Source organism: Camelus ferus, chromosome 16 (genome assembly GCF_009834535.1).
Source record: "Camelus ferus isolate YT-003-E chromosome 16, BCGSAC_Cfer_1.0, whole genome shotgun sequence".
Lineage (NCBI taxonomy): Eukaryota > Metazoa > Chordata > Mammalia > Artiodactyla > Camelidae > Camelus > Camelus ferus.
The window spans coordinates 2,123,978-2,144,353 of NC_045711.1; the positions used below are offsets into that span (position 1 = coordinate 2,123,978).

At 39.4% G+C, this 20,376-nt stretch overlaps 1 protein-coding gene across 1 annotated transcript in view; it reads left to right on the forward strand.

Moving 5' to 3' along the window:
• The first annotated feature begins 507 nt into the window (after nucleotides 1–507).
• Nucleotides 508–20,376, forward strand: part of HEATR6 (HEAT repeat containing 6) — a 34,748-nt gene continuing 14,879 nt past the window's right edge. The window contains exons 1-11 of the mRNA XM_032498284.1: nucleotides 508–726; nucleotides 2,856–2,963; nucleotides 5,122–5,262; nucleotides 5,727–5,842; nucleotides 6,660–6,774; nucleotides 8,208–8,309; nucleotides 9,280–9,417; nucleotides 11,132–11,430; nucleotides 12,226–12,403; nucleotides 17,605–17,811; nucleotides 18,220–18,319. Of these exons, the coding sequence (XP_032354175.1) occupies nucleotides 508–726; nucleotides 2,856–2,963; nucleotides 5,122–5,262; nucleotides 5,727–5,842; nucleotides 6,660–6,774; nucleotides 8,208–8,309; nucleotides 9,280–9,417; nucleotides 11,132–11,430; nucleotides 12,226–12,403; nucleotides 17,605–17,811; nucleotides 18,220–18,319 (1,723 nt within the window). The remainder of the gene's footprint in view (nucleotides 727–2,855; nucleotides 2,964–5,121; nucleotides 5,263–5,726; nucleotides 5,843–6,659; nucleotides 6,775–8,207; nucleotides 8,310–9,279; nucleotides 9,418–11,131; nucleotides 11,431–12,225; nucleotides 12,404–17,604; nucleotides 17,812–18,219; nucleotides 18,320–20,376) is intronic.

Below are 20,376 nucleotides of genomic sequence, written 5' to 3' on the forward strand. Positions count from 1 at the left end.
ATTTTTGTGTGGTGATGTGCTTCAAGAGCCAAAGGATTCGTGGCCAGCTGCAAACAACACTGGGGAACACAGCCTTTATTCATGGTGGTTTTGTGCCTGGGGAAAAAAATCAGGGGCACTAATATGATGTAAAAAGAGGAGAAGGTTTTCGAACTAGCAGTTTCTGTCACTCCCATCCACAGCGCCCTCTCTACAACCCCAGTCCTAAGTTGAAACCCTTAGTACTAAACAGGAATGCCGGCCCTGCCCAGCAAAAAACTCTCTGCGAGAACAAATAAGAGTCCTCGGTTTTCAGTCAGGGCTCAAGGAGGGGTGGGGGTGGGGGGGCGACAAAGTCTCCCAGATAATTTCTGATATGTATTCGCAGGACACTAATTTGAGAACGAGTCCTGCGCTCTCGAAACCCTTTCAGCTTCGGATTCTGGCCGGAAACAGTCATTTCCGGAACTGGAGAGCGGAGGCGGGGAATGCCCCGGAAGTATTTCCCTGTCCTCCTACGTAGGAAATATGGCGACGGCGCAAGTCAGGGGTTCCCTACCCGGCGGGCAGCAGCCGGAGGCGCCGCGGGAGCTACCCCTCGAGCAGGGCCATGGGTTCCGCCGCTTGTCGGCCAGGCTCTGCGCCTTGCGCCCGGATGACAGCAGCTCCGGCCGCACCGAGATTCACCTGCTCTTCGACCAGCTCATCTCCGAGAACTACAGCGAGGGCAGCGGCGTGGCCCCGGAGGTAGGTCCACTGGACGCGGCCGCCGCCTGCGGGGACTTTAGCTGGTGGCTCCCGCTCGCCTTTCCGGGCTTTTCTCACCTCCGCTTCACATTGCTTAGTTCTAGGCTCTCTCTCTCTCTCTCTCTCTCTCTCTTTTTTTTTTTCCCCCTCCAACCGTGGCACATTCTCTGCCCTCTTTCTGGAAGACCCTGCAAGTGCCTGGCAAACTGGCATCGTTCAAAACCCAACTTGATGGCTTCTGCCCTCATTATACGTCGCAGGTGTCTTCTCTGGTGTGACCTTCCCGCCCTCTCCACTCCCCGCATCCAGAGCACTTTGTATATAAAATTCACTGCAGAAATTGTTGAGTACATGGTACACGGACTACGTACTGTACTTCACCGTGCACCGTTCCAGGGACCTTAGAACGTGGGTATTACTAGGTTTGTTTTACTGATAAACATACCAAGTCTCAACAAAGGTCCAATGTCATATTGCTGGCAAAAGGCAAAGCTAGAATTGAAACTAAGTCTCACTAAGCCTCAGTCATTTTCTGTTCCTCCATGCTAGCTCTGTCCTCTCTGCCTCCTCTTTAGAAGTGCTGTTTTTGACCCTAATATTTTTCACACACATCAGGCCTTGGATACTACTTACTGAATACCCTGAACTCTTGACCCAGTCATACCACTGTCTACAGGCACCTCAAACTTGACAGTTCCTAAAGATAGTTCATAATCTCTGTACACACACTCCACCCCCAATCTGTCCCACAACCTAGCGCATACAAATGTGCACAGTCAGCCTAGTCACACAGGCGCAGACACTGGTTCTTCCCCCTCCCAGCTCCTGTCCAATCTGGATTCTTCAGAATCTATCTTAGAAGTGTTTCTCACGCCATTCCCTCCTCTCTTCCCATTGCTAATGCCTTAGACCTCAGGCAAGATGACTCTTTCCTGGACTGTTCCCCTGGTCTTCTCTAATCTGCCTCCATTCGAGCCCTTTTCGAAACCATTCTATGCTCTGCTGCTAGAGTGATCTTTTCTTTTTCTGGAAAGAAATCTCATTAGAAAAGTAGAACTCGGATTTAGGAAGATCTTCAATACATATTGATAAAAGCATATTACATAAAAGTATGAAGGTTACAGTATGCAAAGAGTTCACAACAATGTATGTAAGAGTTTACAATAAAATAATAGTGTGTGTCACTAGGGAGCAGAGTGGAATTAAGGAAGGAGTTGGGGACTTTTGCTTTACTTGTATAATTTGTTATTTTTGCACCAAAAATATGTGCTTTTCCAGTTTTCTGACCCACCATTCCTGCTTTTGTGCTCTGTGTGCAGTCATTTAAAACTTGCTGTTCCTCAAGCGCGTACTGGTGTTTCACACCTACTGGTGTTTCAAGTCGGCCCACCCCACCCCCCTTTGCTTGCAGTGTCTTTCAGTGCCTTGTCTGTCTGGCAGAGTTCTACTCATCCTTCAAATCATTCCAGATTCTGCTTAAAAATAACCTCCACAAAACCTCCCTAGTTACTATTCCTTCCCAGAGTTTGTACTTAACTCTTTCAGCGCTTAATTCACTTTAATTGTTTGTGAGTAGTATTTCTGTCTCCCTCACTGAACTGTGAGCTCTTTGAGGTTCAGGAATATGTTTGCTCACATTTGGAGCCCAAAGACCTGGCACATAGCAGGTGCTCAGAGCCTTTTAATTCAGTAAACATCAGTGGATGAATGAATAGTGTGATTTGCAAATAGGTTCCTCCTTTTTTTTTTTTTTAAAGCATTCCTAACTTTACAGTAAATTTGTACAAGTGTCATTTCTAGTTTTCCGAGTGGCATTGAAAATTTGGTTTGCTTACTTTGTGGTATTTTTAATTCATTGTGTCCTTTTACATTCTGGACTCCTTCCTTTGGTTATTTGTACTCTATGTATGTAGAGGCTTTGGAGTCTTGAGCCTGACAAAAATCGTATTGATTCTTTTCCTTTTGAGCACATGCAATTTTTATGCTGCCATCCTACTTTCTGCCTCCAATTTCATCATTCCTATTTTGAGTGTGAGTGTTCACTTTGTTTTCCCATATGGCTGTGTTTGGGGGTGGGCCTCACTTGACTTAAGGTATATCACCTTTTCACTGTCTTTATTTTTTTGTAGGATGTCAGTTCTCTTCTTGTTCAAGCTTGCCGACTGGTGCCTCTTAATCAGAATCATCTTGTCAGCAAACTGTCTCAGCTTATCCACCATTTGCTTAACACATTACAGGTAATCATGTAGGCAACTTTAGAATTCAGATCATGAATTTTGACAATAAGTAAGTACCTTTGAAATACTACATCTGTGGTAGGTATGATAGGCCAGTCTTTTGGGAAGATGTGTAAATACAGAAAGCAAATGCCTTTCTAAGAATGATATTAAAACAAATATAACTCTGACCAAAAAAAAAAAAAAAAAAAAAAAATACTCCACAGGTTTGTTTGTTAGTGCTATTTGGTTTGGTCCAAGAAACCAGTATCATAAACCCCCAGGTCTTAGAATTTTTCAGGGAAGATGTGTTTGACTAAGATATATCTTAAGAATAAATTGAAATAACTTTTACCCCTTTTCTACCAATGTTTTTTCCTCTTTCCCAATGCTCCCATTTTTGTTGTCTACTTTTGGTTTTCGTAAAACATAAGAAGTAGCTTGGGGGCAGAGGGACACTAGATAAAAAGATCCCTGCTGTTTATACTAAGGTCTGTACCATAGCTCCTCGCTCTTCAGAATCTTTTCCAGCTTGCTAAATAAATGCAGTTATTTTTTAAGGAACAGTCCAAAAATTGAGGCTGTTAACATGAGATACCACATGAGCATGTGAATATAGTTAGCACAAAATTTGTCAATTAGCATTATGTAATCTAAGATGCTTTGGGCTATAAGAAACAAAGGGGCCACCCCAGAATAGCTAAACAAACAAACAAAGAAAAAATATATTATCTTACATCACAAGCCCCAAGGGAGGCAGTTTGAGGGGCACTTAATAATTAAGAGGCTTTCTGGTATCTTTCCATTTTGCCATCTTCAGTGGTTCGGCTGTCCTTTGCTAGCATTTCTCACAGTCATAAGATGCCTAAATTCCAGGCATCTCATACAAAATAAATAACACCCAGCAGAAGCAAAAAAACTATTTATTTTGTGTCTCTTTTAGTGAGGAATGAGGAAGCTAGACTCCAGCAGACCTTCCCTAATATCAGGCTAGAGAGATGTAGGTCATATTAGAACTCCTCTACACCAGTCTGATCAGGGGAATGATATTACCATGAATGGCTTAAACCAGGGATTTCAGCCTTTACTACACATTGGAATCACCTGGAGGACTTAAGCCCCCTAGATGATTACCATATGCAGCTCAGCCCTTACATCGGGATTTCTCAACCTTGGCTCTACTGATATTTTGGATCGGATAATCCTGTGTTGTTGGGGGGGGGTCCTGTGTACTAGAGGATGTTCAGCAGCATCTTAGCCTCTACCCACTAGATGCTGGTGGCATCCCTCCAGTTGTGACAATCAAATATGTCTACAGGCATTGCCAGGTGTTCCCTGGGGAGCAGAATTGCCCCTGGTGGAGAACCACTGTCTTAGCAGAATTAGGATTTACCTTCAGGTCTCACGTGGAAAAGGTGGGCACTCAAACAAGATTAGTGCTCTGCCAGCAAGGAAAGAGGGGATGAATGCTGGAGGTAACCAGCAGTGTCTTCTGCGTGTGACTTTCTAAATGAAATAAGGCTATTTTCAAGTTTAGGATGTTTCAAACTGTGGTGGCTTCTGAATGTTTACTGTTCTCAGCTGTATCATCCTTGTAATGCTGGCAGTTGGAAAAGTTCCTGATTACATATGACACCTACAGCCCTTAACCAACCTTCTAGCGTTTGATGACAGTTTGTTTCAGTTGTTCATGAATTGATACTTGGATTAGCCTACTTTAACCCAATAAGATTATAAGCTCCCTGAGGACAGGAATATGCCGTCTCTTCCTGTTACAGTCCCCATTTGGTGGCAGAGACATAGTAGCTATTTAGCAGACATATTTGGCCACAGTGTATTTGTTGAGCATTTACTGTGTATAAGGCAATTGAGTTGAATTTAAAATTTTCAGTGGATTGAGTTTCACATATCTGGGTATTTACAGCTGCCAGTGTCTGGTTAGTTCAAGGAAAAGTTACAAGGACTTTGCCAGGTTCTACTTTGAGTGGAGGGAGTAAAGGAAGAAGTGAGCAAGGCCCTGGGGCAAGAGAAGGTCATGTCTCAATCAGACTTTCAGGGTCTTTAAAGCTGATCTTTTTGACACAAAAAAGATGGACACATGCTCTCTGTCACACACACAGCTTAATTCAGGTGAGCATTCATGTCTGAAAAGGATTAAATTTTTTTCTTCTATCGATAGGTGATCGTTGATGAGCAGAACTTGGATTTCCTGTTGGCATATACTATTTCTGCTATTCAGCAGTGCAGTTCCTGGACACACATGCAGATTCTTCAAGCCCTGGCAGCTCTGGTTTACGGCAATGGCTCAAAGTGTCAAAAGGTAGTTTAAACTGTGTTCTGTCTTTCCTTTGAAAGGGTGGGCGCACAGGCTCTGAACCAGCAGGCCTGGGTTCAGGTTTCTATCCTGCCATTAATCAGATGTGTAACTTTGAGTAACACTTACTGAGTCACTCCGAACCTAGTTTCCTCATGTGTAAAATAGTTCCTCTGAGGATGAAGTCTCGCTTGTAAAGTGCGTGGTAAATATTAAGCATGGTTGTCATTGTCTTTACCCTCCATCTGTGCTGCCAAGATGAAAGAGCTTCAGCCACAACCTCGGCTGGGAGTGCTGAGCCTTACTGCTGGTTTTTGGCATATTTTTGCATGCCTGTCTGAAATATTTACCTCGCAGCTGATCTTGTGGTACTCGAATGCCCTTTAGTTAAAAAAAAAATGTAATCTGTCTAAAAAGTAATATTTTCTCAGAAGCTTTTCTTCAGCCAACATTAAGTTATTTTGTTTTAGTACCTCCCAGACTTGCTAGGCAAGAGTGGACTCTTGATGAAGTTGAGTGACTTGGCTCAGTCAGACCCTGAAGTTAGGAGAGCTGCAGTGCACTGTATGGCAAACTTATGTCTCAGGTATGTGGATTCAATCAGATTTCCCTGTCATAGTAAGATAAGGCCTATCCTGGGCCCTTTGTGGGTGGTTCAGTCTGTCCGAAGCTAGAGCCAACTTAGAAAAATAACCTACTTTGCATTTCATTTCTCATGGTCTTTGCTAATGAGATCATCTTATATTGTTTATTTTTAATTTTAACATTTCTTGCAAAGAAAGCTCATACAGAGGTGAAGGAAAAATAGACTAGGATCTTATTTCTAAAATATGGTCAAAGTGATATATGTACAATATGTCAGGGTTTTGTTTTCTATTGGTATAAATTCTAACTGTATGGAGTCTTCTAGAAGGGTATATTCATATGAATTTAAGCTGTGGTGATATACATCTGTCAAGGCTAGTTTCTTCTAAGAAAATGGAACCAGTCCCAGCGCCTGGTTCTAGATTCATGTAATAGAAAATGAGCATCACAGACTTGAACTGATGTGTGGTATCCTGTCTCTGCATTGCAGTGTTGTCCAGTGGTTAGGAAGGCAGGTTCAGTGGTGTGGGTCTAGCTTGACGGGACCTGTCTGCATTATTTCCCTCTAAGAACTGAAAAGCAGAATAAAAACGATTTCTCTCTCTGCATCCTAGGTTCACTACAGAGTTCTCTAACTTTTCCCTGTGGAAACCATTCTTCCTATTCATTCCAGCCTTGTGCCTGTCCACAGCAATAATAGTTAATTAGCTAAAAAGTACATCACATTCTATGATGCAGTTCTTTCAAGGGTATATTCTAATTCAAGCTCCATTTCAAATGAGACTGAGCGTGAGTTGCTTTCTCTGTGTGTGTTTTAGTGTGCCAGGACAGCCATACTTGGAGGAGCCCTACCAAAATATCTGCTTCCAAGCTTTCTTGACCATTTTACAGTCTCCAAAAGCACCTGATATGGATGATATCACGTTTTGCATGGTAGGTGAGACTACCACTAATCTTGGGATTGTTACGGATGTGTCCAGAGGCAACCGTAGAACAAAAGCTGTTATTAAAGAGTTTAACTTGGTTGCTGTATTAGTTTTGTCCAGAGTTACAGACATAAGTGGATCGTTTATCACCTAAAAAGGCTGAAATCATATCTTCCTGTTTTAAATTGCAAGAAATTGTTTTTGTTTGTTTTGTTTTGCCATTGTTTTTGTTTTGCAATTCTAGAGTCTTAAAGAAAACTGTTTTTTTCCTCCTGACTATGAAAGCAGTATGATTTCAGACTAGTGACTGTCTTTTAGATGGAAGGGAAAGGAGTGGATTTCAACAATATCTGCAATACTTTTTTTTTTTTAATCTGATGCAAATATGACAATTTATTAAATACACATTTCAAAAATTACAGATCTAGATGGTGAAACTTACTTACAGTCCTCTGCTTAGGTAAAAACACTGGGAACAATTTGTCCCATGTGCCCTTAGATTTTTTTTCTATATAAAAATGAGCATATTTATAATTTTTAAGTGGAATCATATTTAAGACACTGTTTTGCAACTCTCTCTCCTTTTTAAACTTAATATACTTTGGACATCTTTTCAGTACTGTTGACATACCTCATGCTTTCTGACTGCTGTACCTGGGAGATCTTGGCAAGTTCCTTAACTTCTTGAGCTACGTGTTCCTCATCTCTGAAATGAGACAGATGTTATAACTGCCTTATAGAGGCTTTATAAGGTGTATGTATGTAAGCTAAAGGCATTTAAAATGCCTGGAAAAATGCTTGCTATTATTGTTGCGTTTCACACATAGCAGAGAGTTAGCTTCTTAAATAACCTTTGTCCTAATTTATGGGAATTGAAAGTGTTTGTGGTGTTTCCATTGTTTCAAACAAGGCTGCGTTTCACATCTTTTCCATCTCAATATTTCTTAAGGACAGAGTCCTGGAAATGAGATTGCTGTCCAGAAAATCAATCTTGATCAGATCTGACCTCCAGAAACATGCTCTAGCACACATTCCTTTGCCTTTAAGAGCTGCTGAGTTTACCACATTGTAGAGGTTCCCTGTTTCTGATCTCTGCTGCCCCAGCTTTATTCCTATCACATCCTTCCTACTAAATGTCTCTTCTTTGTTTTTCTTGCTCACCATTTCTGCAGGCTGGTTTTATAAACATGTATGAAAAGACTGTTCTTATTCAGTAAAGAGCACTCTATTCCTCTAGAAAATAATTAGTAGTAGCTCATTAGCTCTCTTCTCTGGATCCTTATCTCTGCATTTTTTTTTTTTTTTTTTTGCTTCCCTGTCCAAAGATTTTTTTCATCATCTAAAGACTTTTTCTTCTTCATCCTGAGTTGTGCTAGAAAGTTGATCCCTGGACAACCAAATTTCATTTACCTTTTAACTTGGTCTCCTTTTTCCCCCTAGTTGTTACAAAATGCATTGAAAGGTATACAGTCTCTTCTAAATGGTGGGAAGATGAAACTGACACAGACGGATGAACTTGGAGCTCTTCTAGCTGTGCTAAAGGTAAGGTTTAAACCCCAAGTCCCTGTTGTTGTTAATGTCTTTCCTGTTCACACCCCAGGCATAAGGACCACTTTACATCATTATTCCAAGGCTAGCTGTAGGGTATTATATTTTAAGAGAGAAGAATAAATGGTCATGTACAAACATACTTAAAATTAAGAACTGAAAACAGTAAATCTTGCTTTAGTAAATTTATCAAAATTCTAAAATTTTATCTATGAATCTTAAGTTGGGAAGGGAATAGGTTATGAATTATCTGTAGATAATGTAATTTTAGGTTATCTTGAACCTATTTGTACTTGAAAGAAGGACCTGGGCTTCTCCTTGGCTCTCACTCCCATGTAGTAAGCAGGCCCATGAACACATGCATCAGCAGGCTGTCATCCTTTGGTGTCTGAGCCTCCCTGTCAGTAGGAAGGTCAGGTCAGCCTCTCTGGGACCCAACTTCCTTCAGTTCAACCAGGAACTAGAAGCAGCTTTGTGCTAGCCTCAGATCAGAGCTGTGTATGATAACTTGGCTTTATCATGACCTAAATTGTAATTCTTTTCATGTACCATCTTCCCTACTCCTAAATACAGACAGCTAGATTTGGAGATGGATATGCTGCATAAAAATGATAGATTGGTTAAAGAAACTTCAAGGTAGATAAAATAATTGGATAAAACTGATTAGATAAATTTTTTTAAATTAAGTAAAAGTAGTAAGTAAGTAAATAAATAAATAAATAAATAAACTAAAATCCAAAATCAGACCTAACTTGATCTGGCCAAGTTAGATCCGTTGGGTCTACATGAGATTAAGTTCTTCTGTAAGCTCTAAGCCTTCAGAGTATCTATTTTCTGACCCACTTTTGTTTCCTTAATAAAGCTTTTAAACATTTATATGTTCATCTCTGTGGCGCAGAACATGGTGAATAATTCTGTTTTATGATGTGTTTTGTGTGTGTGTTTCCTTAATCGTCATTTTTAGAAATCCATGTTCCATGGGCTCCCTGGACTAAACATAGAGATGCCCACGGTGCTGTACCCAACTCCACTCCCTCAGTATGATGGACGCCCACCCATCAAGCCGCAGCAGCCGGAAGCCAGTGCTTCTCAACCACCTGTGGTACATTTGTGTCTGTTTAGATTTGAGTTGTGGATTGTTTCTGACTGTTTGCTGTATGTGTTTTCTATATTTTGCATCACTCCTATGCCAAAGGCTCACCTTGAATTTGATTTCAACTTAGGATTTTTAGCATAGTAAGTTTAAATTCATCAGACTGCTAAAAATACCAGTTATAACATCTTATACTTCTAAGAAGTGTAGGCAATGTAACAGCTGTAAAAATGGACATTCACTTCACACCCAAGGCCAAGCATCCTCATCCCCCAAATGCTCAACACCACAGGGCGACAGACGTTTTCTGTAAAACGCTAGCTGGTAAATATTACAGGTCTCTGTTGCCAGATACCCCAGGCTTTCCAAATAGCTGTCTTCTCCCTTGTGTTTCTGTTGGAAAACCTAGAGCATACAGATACGGTGCCAAGATATTGCATCTAGAAATGTAATACCTGATAAAAATGCTTATAATTAGAAAGTCTTTAACTTATTTACTTTCTGAACATTTACTGAGCTTCTGCTATATTCCAAGTATTGTGCTGAGCATTAGGAACATAGACTCGGGAATTTTAGGAATTTGGGGGAGAAGGCGAAGATGGATAAATAAACGCTGCACTGCAGTGTTATAGTTCCTTTCATTTGAATATTCACAGGGAACTCTAGGAGCACATTCAAAGCACCCAATAGAGGGGAAAGGGGTGCTTTTTAACAGATACGGTGGCTAACCAGAAACTCAAGAATGAGTAATAGTACAGAGAAGAAAGGAGAAAGTTTTATTCGGAGGCAACAAGGTACACAAACATAGGGAACGTAAGTTCACGTGGCCCATTTGTTAACCAGTAGGGCTGGAGTGTCAGGTGTGTGGAGAGGAAGTTGGGGCAAGTATGTAGCAGAGGCCAGATTATAAGGGTCTAATACATGCTGAAGAGTCTGGGTTTTTATCTTGTAGGTGGTGAAAGTGAAGATACGGGGGAGTGATATGATTAGATTTGCATTTTAGAAAAATCAATGGGTAGAAAGTAAAAAGGCATTAAGTCTGGAGCCACATTAATAATCCAACATAGAAGTGATGAGGAGCTTCCTTCCTTAAGGTCAGGGACCCCAAGAATGCGAGGAAGGCTCAGATTCCGAAGATCTTTGGATGTCAAAAAAGAAGGAAGTAGGAGAAAAGAGAGAAATTGGCTTTTACGTTATATCTACAAAGCCCCAATGCCCTAAAACATTGGATTGTATGTAATGGATTGACTTCTTCCCTGTACATCTAGAGTGGTGCTGGCTGGGTATCCTGTTGGGAGAATTGAGAAAATAGTCACTCAAGTCATTTTCTGTAGACCTTAATCTCTTGCAGAACCCCAGCTGAGAAAGCTGAATGCTTTCACAACGGTGCAAGGAAGGTGGCATTAGCCTATGCTTAAACAGATGAGGAAGGGCAAGCTCAGAGAGGCTAAACGATTTGCCCAGGGCCAAGAGAATTTAAACCCAGGCCATGAGTTTTGCTATGTCCTGTGTATTTCATGCCTTGTTTCCTCTGGTCCGGGAGGGTGTGCATAAGCACTTGGCCTAGTGCCTAACACACAGAGTATTGATTAAGTGCTGCTTTTTTCTCTTCTCCTCTTTTCTTCTTTATTCAAACTACATGTCAGAGACACATTTAGTAATTATCAAACGAGAAGTTACCAATAGCTATCATATATATGTTTTCGTTTACTCCTAAAATCAGAGTAAAAAGAAAAAATCAAAAGTAAAACCGAAGAAACTCCAGCAAGGAGAGGAGGAGGAGGAAGAATCCAGTGGTGAAAGAGAAGTAGCCCCAGCCCCTGGCTCAGGTAGAGTGAACCTGCCTGGAGGGGACACTCGGTGCTCCCCCTCCCTGGATGCTCAGACTTTGCCAGTAGCTGGAAGTGGAGCCGCAGGAAAGGACCGAGTCTCCTCACCCTTCAGTTCTGCCAGTTGGAAAAGGGTCAGCAGTAGTGAGTCAGACTATTCTGATGCTGAAGGAGGCATGCAGAGTAAAGTGAGGTAGTAGTATTTTGTTATGTTTTTATGCCTTGTATTCTAAGTTGTGTGTCTAAGTTTATATCCTCGCTTAAAAGTCTGCCTGTCGCCTGTGATTTAACTTGAAGAGTCTCATTTATGTGGGACTTTGCGTTACTCTGCATTTTGCCTTGTCCTCTCCATCTGCCTTTGTACATGGGGTTCCTCTGCCTGAAATGTTCTTTCTTTCACTTTTTTTGCCTTTGCCTTGTTAACCACTCCTCCTCTTCAATATGAGCTCAACAACTGTGTGGTTTGAGAACCCTTTTCTGACACCCTCTTTCAGCTTAGGTACCCTTCCTGTGTGACCCTGTGACTTATCTCTGCCTTACTGCGTTGTAGTTACCTCTTAACCATCCGTCTCTGCCATTAAAAGCTTGTCAAGGGCAGGGGCTTAGTTGGTGTCTACCAGCCTCAGCACAGTGCCTGGCACTCGCATAAGGATATTCAGTACCTGTTTTTTGGATGAATGTATACACTGCAGTATCTCATTTAACACGGGTTTCCTAAAATCAAAATGTTGCCCTCTTGTTCTCTATCTAGTTGGTTTTTTTTTTAATTGTTGACTTTATTAACTTGTTATATAAACAAATGGATTTAACATGTTTTGATTGCATTTTGAAATAATTTTTAAAATATCATGTTGATGTATTTCAGACTTATTTGGAATGTTGAATTTCTCACTGTATCATTTGAGTTGGCTGGCATAAATAGCATTTCATGCTTACATTTTTAAAAGCAATTAAAAGACTTTTTTCTTCCTTCTTTTGCTTATCAAAGGTCTTACCAAGCCAAGGTTCGCCAAGGAGCACTAGCTTGTTTTCTTTCTACTATAAAATCCATAGAAAAAAAAGTTCTTTATGGCTACTGGTCAGCCTTTGTTCCTGATACACCTGAGCTCGGGACCCCACAGTCTGTGTCCTTGATGACTCTTACGTTAAAAGATCCTTCTCCAAAGGTAAGAGCACTTAAATTCTAAGTGTTGTACTAGGGAGAAAACTTTACAAGTCTTCGTTGTTTTCTCTGCCCTATCCGATTTTATCTGAACAAGGCTCTTACCCAAGTCCTGATTTGAGAACCGGTAGTTGGGTAGGGCTATAGGAAATGGGCTTATGTGAATAACAGGTTGAGGGAGAGCATAGTGAGGTCACCTCCTGCCCCAGGCTTGCTTGAAGCTCGAGCCCACTTGAGTCCTGGCTTCAGTGTCCTCTTTGAGCTGCAATGAAGCAGCAATGCTTCTCCCCCTTCTGGGAAAATGTTGATTGCCTTGGTATAAACACCAAATAGGAAAAAATTACAAATGGCTTAAATACTCATCGGAATATCACAGTATGTAATGGTTATGAAAGACGTGTAAGACTTAGGGAAACGCCAGTGAAGTTTTACCAAAATCTAGGATATGAAATTATGATCCCAACAGTGGTTTTTTTCTTCTAACTTTTCCATATTTTCCAAATCATGTGTAATAAACAGTAATACATAGTTTAATAAGAAAAACCGATTTTTAAAAAAGAAGACAAAAAAATTGGCAGTCATAGAAAGCTACAGCAAGGTAGCTATGGCTGATCAAGTAGTTTGCCTCTTCTTGGGTATGTTAGCTCCTCTTACCTAAGGAAAACAGTGCTATTTAGAGTCCCCTTACAATCATGAATGTTATAAAGTCATGCCGAATGGCGTCTGATGTCCTTAGGTAACCAACCTACCCTCTCAAAGTGAATGATTTTAACTAGGCCAATAGTAGTAGTTTTCTTTTTTCAAGATTTTTCCTTAAAAGTAAGGAGGAGGGCTGGCAACCCATAATGCATTGGAACTGCCTTTGATCATCTCCTTGAATAGCTGATTCCTAAATAAGAAAACTTCTAAATGACCCTTCAACACTTTTACAGGGGAGAGAAAAATAAACTAGCCTGTCCATTAGACACACAAAAAATGCCTTGTAGGGTATTTCAAGTACTCAGTATCCTAAGTAATTCAACCAATAGAAATCTTTCAAATTGCCTGAATCGGTAGAGAATGAGAACCTGGGAGAAAAATGGAAAAGAATGGTGGCAAATAGATAAATGATGAGGCTATTCTAGTAATTGGAAGGGAAACTGTTATAAAGGTTAAAATATATATATGTATTTGTGTTTTTGAAGCCCCTCCAGCTGAGGGGAGGAGCCATAAGTAGTTAAGGAGATGGTGCCATGGAGCAAGTAGCAGATCAAGTAAACCACCTGGGCTGTGACTGCCCAGCTAAGGGGATGTGGGACACGTGCGTTTGTGACGTGAGTACAAAGAGGTTATGAGATCATATCCGATGAAAGTAGAGAGAAATAATTTTCATGTTTGTATCTTTATATTTTTAAAATGTTTACATTTGACTTAGAGTGCCATGATAGGTTTTACATATTACAGAGTGGTCCTCCTTGATTTGGGTACCTTTTAGATACTGTTCTTGCTCTTTATCTTCTATGAATGCAAGAAATGTGATGAGTGAAATAAAAACATAGAACTTCCTTCTGGAGATGTCCTAGGGCCAGCACAAAAGCCACGGAGGTCCTGGAGAAATGGAAAACCGGTCATCATTCTTAAACAGGATTTTTAAAAGATCAAATTAATGATTAAAATTTGTCAGTTCAGTGTAATGGCAAGTGACATGATTATACTCAGCAGCAGATACCGGGTTTAGGAGAGTATCAGTAAGTACAGTGACAGTTGTCCACAACGAGACTTGGAGCACACCTCTGCACACTCTCCATAGTGTAGTTAATTGTGAACCAAGGCCCATGCTAGAGGAAAGTGTTTTAGTAGATGATGTCAGTGAGAGATGCTGTTCTAGAAAGTCTGCTAGAAAATTATTTGCACAAATTAAAACTGCTAGTTCATGTACTTGGAATGGAACAGCATTCTGGATTGATGAGAGCTAGGTTAAAAGGCTCAGCCATGTGTAAAAGCTGCGTGATCATCTTCTCAGGTGCTCACTGAGTGTAGAGTTGGACAGTATAGACTGAGGTTTGTCTTAGCCAGGATGAAGATGACAAGACAGTAACAGTGTATCTTCTCATTGAAGAATGGTTCTTTGAGAAGGAGAAAACTTAGAAATCCCCTTTAGGATTTGGCAGTGTGGCGGTACTTGGGAAATTGTCACATGTTGACATGCCAGAAATGCGCTTTAGAAAGCACATCCTATGTTTTCGGACAGCACAGAGCAACCAATGTAATAACATGACTGATTTATAAATTGCTTCTATATGGTTTCCTCAGGTGTTATAGAGGTAGATTATGTATATCAGCAAGACTTCATCTAAGGGACAAACTGTAGGGCAGGCCTTCTTGGTACCTTGAGAATTATCCTGATTTTCAGATTCCAGGATGATTCTTTATTTCCCTTTTGGAGAGCTATGAAATACAGAAACAAATTAAAATCTAGATAACAGGTAACATAACTAGGAAAGAGAATAAAGGGTTGGAATTTTTAACTGTCATGGAATGGTAGATAATCAGGTGTCTCTTATATGGCCAGCCAAGAACAGGTGACCTTTGCTTGGATGTCTCCAAATCTAGAGATCCTGGCATAGTGTTGAAGTGCCTCCACGTAAAAGGCACCCAGCTTTGGGGGTGTGATCAAATGAAATTAATCTTGGGCATATGTGGAGAATAATCAGTACTTGGACAAAGCCAAAGGTAAGCACAGCCAGGTGCCCTGCGTTGAAACCTCAGTGGTACCCACTCCCAGCAGTGACTTCTTCATCACCCTCCCAGAAATATTCTGGGACCAAACATACATAAAAAAGGAAAAAATAAGGGTTGACTGAGCTACCTCAGCAAACATTTCTACTCTATTCTAAGAAGCAAAAAAGGAAAAGTGCTTTCTTGTTTCATTACTTTTGAACAAGCCTTTGTGCCCAAGGAGGTAAAAGTACCGTCTAGTGCAACTGAGCATACTGATGTTTATAAGATTAAAAAGTCTTACCCACCACTGTAAATATTCAGACAATAAAAACTTAACAGAATGAGCTCTCTGGAGAGCTACATCTCTTACTGGTTTGCTTGTACGTCAGTAGCTTCTGCTGAAAGTGCTGATTAGAATGATAAACAGTATATTAAATATTGATAATAAGAATAAATGAAGCAGAACTTGAGCCAGATTCAGTGTTATAAATAGCATTTTTATAGCAACAAAGATATATTAAACAGCATTTAAAGGAAATAAATTAGAACTATGAGAAGTATAATTTGATCTAGTATATTTCCATTTAGATTTTGTACCTTGATGATGAAAAATAACAAATTTTAGTGACATTCCATTCGTTTTCATCTGTGATAGTTACGAATGCATTTTTCCCTCTTAGGGTACCAAAGTTAATTGGACTGAAAATTTTTTACTTTTGAGTATTAGTTCATTGCTTTCTACAGCATGGCTTTTAATTTTATTTGTTTTGTGAGCTGTTGGATTTGTGATTTTTAATTATGCTCTAAAGTTTAGAAGTTTAGCATAACATCTACCTCTTTCAGTTAAGATCAGCCAGCCATCTAATCAGAGTTTGGCAGACTACGGCCTGTGGGCCAGTTGTGGCCCACTGCCAGTTTGTATGACCCATGAACCAGGAATGGTCTTTATACTTTTAAATGTTTTTTTAAGTCAAAAGAATAATATTTTGTGATGTAAAAATTATATGCTATTCCTATTTCACTGTCCATAAGTGGATTTTTATTGGAACACACATTTATTCCTTTATACAGTGTCTGTGCTACTGTAGCAGAGCTGAGTGTTTACAACAAAGACTCTGTATGTGAAATTTGTACTGCTGGCCCTTTACAGAAGAGATTTGCTAGCCCCTGATTTGAGTTCTTGGATCAGCTGACTTGTGCGCAAACTCTTTCCCTCCCTCTCCCCCACAATTTTCTAATACTATTTGTCAACTTCCTAACTTAAGTGATTATGCTTAATTCCAAAGACTCATACTGCTATACTACAAATTTATTCTCAAAACAATTAAATCTTTAATTTTTTGTTTATGATTCCAGTCCATAAAAGGCATGCAGAATTAATTTATTTCTTGGAGATAATGTAGTTGAAGATTTTCTGGAAAACTTTTTTCACACCAAACTCAGATATGCTTCATATTTAGTAAATAATGTAAATCATATCCTAGAATTATTATTGATTCCTTGCTTTTAACAAATCTGACTGAAAGGTTTGATTGGCATTTGGGGGCCTTCTGGCCAGAGGGTACAGTATTATTTCATATTACTAATCCTGAACTTATCACCTACATTCCATATTGGTTAAATTGGCTTTTTTCTTTTTCATTTCTTTTTTCTCCTTTATAATTTTTAATACCACAAAATCACCAGAGTACCAATTGAAAATAATCTTTTAACCTTATAAAGAAACCCTTGACGCACTTTTCCTGACAAATACCGTAGTCCATTGACAAAGGGGCACACATTTTATTTTCCATCTGTAAGATTGTATTTAGTATTTCTTTGATTATCAAAGATTCTTGTTGTAAGCAGTGTTATTTCCTGCACCTTAGAATGTTTCTAAAAGTTGGCTCACTAACAGTTCCTGCCAAGATGAGTTTGCACACATTTCCTAATAGCCCATTTAATTAACATTGAGAGCTCACGGATGCTTTAGGGCAGATTGCAAAGCAGAATGTCCTCAGGAACTCTAGAGAAGCAGACTGTAGATGCCTTTATTTTTTTCTGCCCAATAGGCTTTCAGTTTCTCTTTTCAGTGGGCTTTTTTTTTTTCCACTTTTTTTTAAAAATTGAGTTATAGTCAGTTTACAATGTTGTGTCAATTTCTGATGTACAGCACAGTTTTTCAGTCATATTCAGTGGGCTTTATGCTTGAATAAACTAGGCTTCTCATCTTTAAGTTATTTTCATGCTCATGATTTCAGGTTGTATACTATGGTGCACTCTAGACTTAGAGTAAGAAAACTAACAACAATGTGATTTAAGTAGTTTTTGTTTTTTAAGTGTGAAGGTGGGGATGCAGGTGGCTCAGTTCACAGCTACTTTTGGGACCTGACAGGTAATCCCATTGCCTTTATCCTTCTAATTAAAATGATTCTAAGTACTTTGATTATTAAAAATATACATAGGACAAAGGGGATTTGACTCCTGATTTTTAACTAACTGATGTGAATCATCCTGAAATTTCAGACGCGTGCCTGTGCTCTGCAAGTTTTATCTGCCATCTTGGAAGGCTCAAAGCAGTTTCTTTCTGTTGCTGAAGATACCAGTGACCACAGAAGGGCCTTTACGCCCTTTTCTGTGATGATCGCTTCCAGCATTAAAGAGCTGCACAGATGTCTTTTGTTAGCTTTGGTGGCTGAATCATCCTCACAGACCCTCACTCAGATAATTAAGGTAAATGTCCAGGTTATTCAGTGAGTTCCAGAGGTGGTTATTCTGTTTGTTTTGTATAATGTTTATATCACTCAAAAATAAATTGACTTAAGAATATAACTAAGTAGTAATTTTCTTAAAAATATCCCATTTCGAAGTCTGTTCCTACTTGTCTGATCTTGCCTACAACCTCTGTATGTCTAAATAAATGATTTACTAAAAATACTTCTTTATCTTAAGGATTAAATTGTACCAATGAGAATACAGGTGCTATCCCCTACCCCCTCCAGAAAAAAAAGACAAAAAAGAGAAGGACTGATTTGCAAATAAGTGTAAAGATTTTTGTTTTTAATGAAATGCTCTAAAATTTTGTCTCCTATGCATTGGCTTAATCAGGCCTATTGATGAGCTGTTGTTTGTGTTTTGCAGTGCCTTGCAAATTTAGTATCAAATTCACCTTATAACCGTCTGAAACTCAGCCTGCTGACCAAAGTCTGGAACCAGATAAAGCCTTATATCCGCCACAAAGGTTGGTGATAGTTTAAAACTGATTGCTTCTTTATATCAATCAAATCTAGATTATTAGTTAAAAAAATATTCAGAGCACTTTTAAAGCTCTAAGGTAGTTCTGTTTATTCTCCTCAAGTTTTGTGGGATCCAACTATTGCTAGAACCCCACGTTTGATCCCTGAAGCCCCAGTGGGCACCACTGGAAAGAAGTGAGCTGGAGAATTACCGGTAAAGTTTAATGTGTCTTCAGTACGTTAGTGCAGTGACCAGAGTATTCCTTTAGAATTAGGATTGAGTGAGTGCTAGGGGTCCTACTCTACTGTATGGTAGTTCTTTCCTTTAGGTGTAAGTAGAGGGTGGATGGGCAGTCAGGTAGACATCAACCTCTTTTTGGAAAGGAAAAGTGGAATATGAAACCTAACTTCTTTAACGTTATCGCCTCTGAAGTTCATATAAAATTCTAGGACTTCAAATCTCCACTAACTACAGTCTTATTTCTTATTTTATGACTTACTCTCACATATAATGTATACGTGCTTGCCTTTAGAACATTTGTTTTTGTTTTGTTTGCAAGCTTCAGCTCAGACAACATTCTAATAAGTTGAATTTTTAGTCAGAATTACAGAACTTGAAGGAGGCATGGGTGTTTGTGACATCGTGGCAGAGGTAGGACCCGGCGTCAGTCCACGGGTCTGCAACCCGCTCCCATTTCTGCCATCTCATAGCCATGACCTCAACTTTAACTTCCTGTTACCAGAAAGACCTGTGCCTACCTCATAAAATTTTTATGAGGCTTAAATGAGATACTGATGTGTAAACTAAGTCCAACTCACTCCTTTCACCATTGTGTAAGAGGGGACCCAGAAAGATGAATTTTGCCTTAAGGTCTCTCATTACGTTAGTTGTGGAATGAAGATTAAAACAACCCACGTCTTCTGGCTCAGTTCCCTGCTCATTCCACTGCGCTGGCTTTTCTTCATTTGCAATCTGAGGGGAGTGGACCAAGTACTAAAAGTCCTTTCAAGTGTCTGCCTTTGTCCTCCAGCAACCTTTTATTATTAAAATGTTCAGACCCACAGAAAACTTGTACAGTGAGCACCTGTTACCTCTACGTAGACTTAACAGTTGTAAACATTGTCATATTTGCTTTCTCTCTTTCTACATGTACGTATCAGTATATATGTATACATATATGTGTTTATGTGTATATTTTTGTGTGTATGTACATATTTATATACTCTTTTCCCTTGAGCCATTTAAAAGTAAACTGTAGACATATTTCACCCTAAATACCGCAGCATGCATCTCCCAGAAATAAAGATAATCTCCTAAAAACACACACCATTCTCACACCTAAGAAAGTAACATTGATTCCATAATATCATCTAATATTTAGTCCATATTCAGAGTTCCTCATGTGTCCCCAAAAGTCTTTAAAAAAAAAAAAAACGTCAGCTTATTGAAGGTTTATGCATTACATTTCATTTTTATGTATCTTTAGCCTTTTAAATTTTTCTTTCTTTTTTTTAAATTGAAATTACAGTTAACATAAGACCCATGACCAAGAGTGTACTACCAATGTTTTCTTGTGGAAGTTTTATGGTTTCAGGCCTTACATTTAAGTCTTTAGTCCATTTTGAGTTTATCTTTGTATGTGATGTAAGAAAATGGTCCAGCTTCATTCTTTTGTATGTAGCTATCCACGTTTCCTAATATTGTTTACCGAAGAGGCTGTCTTTTCCCCATTACATATTTTTGCCTCCTTTGTTGTAGATAAATTGACCATGTAAGAATGGGTTTATTTCTTAGCTTTCTATTCTGCTCCATTGATCTGTGTGTCTATTTTTGTGCCAGTACCACACTGTGATTACTACTGCTTTGCATTATAGTTTGAAACCAGGGAGCATGGTATCTCCAGCTTTGTTCTTTTTTCTCAAGTTTGCTTTGGCTATTTGGAGTCTTGTGCTTCCATACAAATTCTAGGATTATTTGTTCTAGTTCTGCGAAAAATGCCATTGGTATTTTGACAGAGATTGCATTAAACCTGTGGATTGCTTTGGGTAGTATGGACATTTT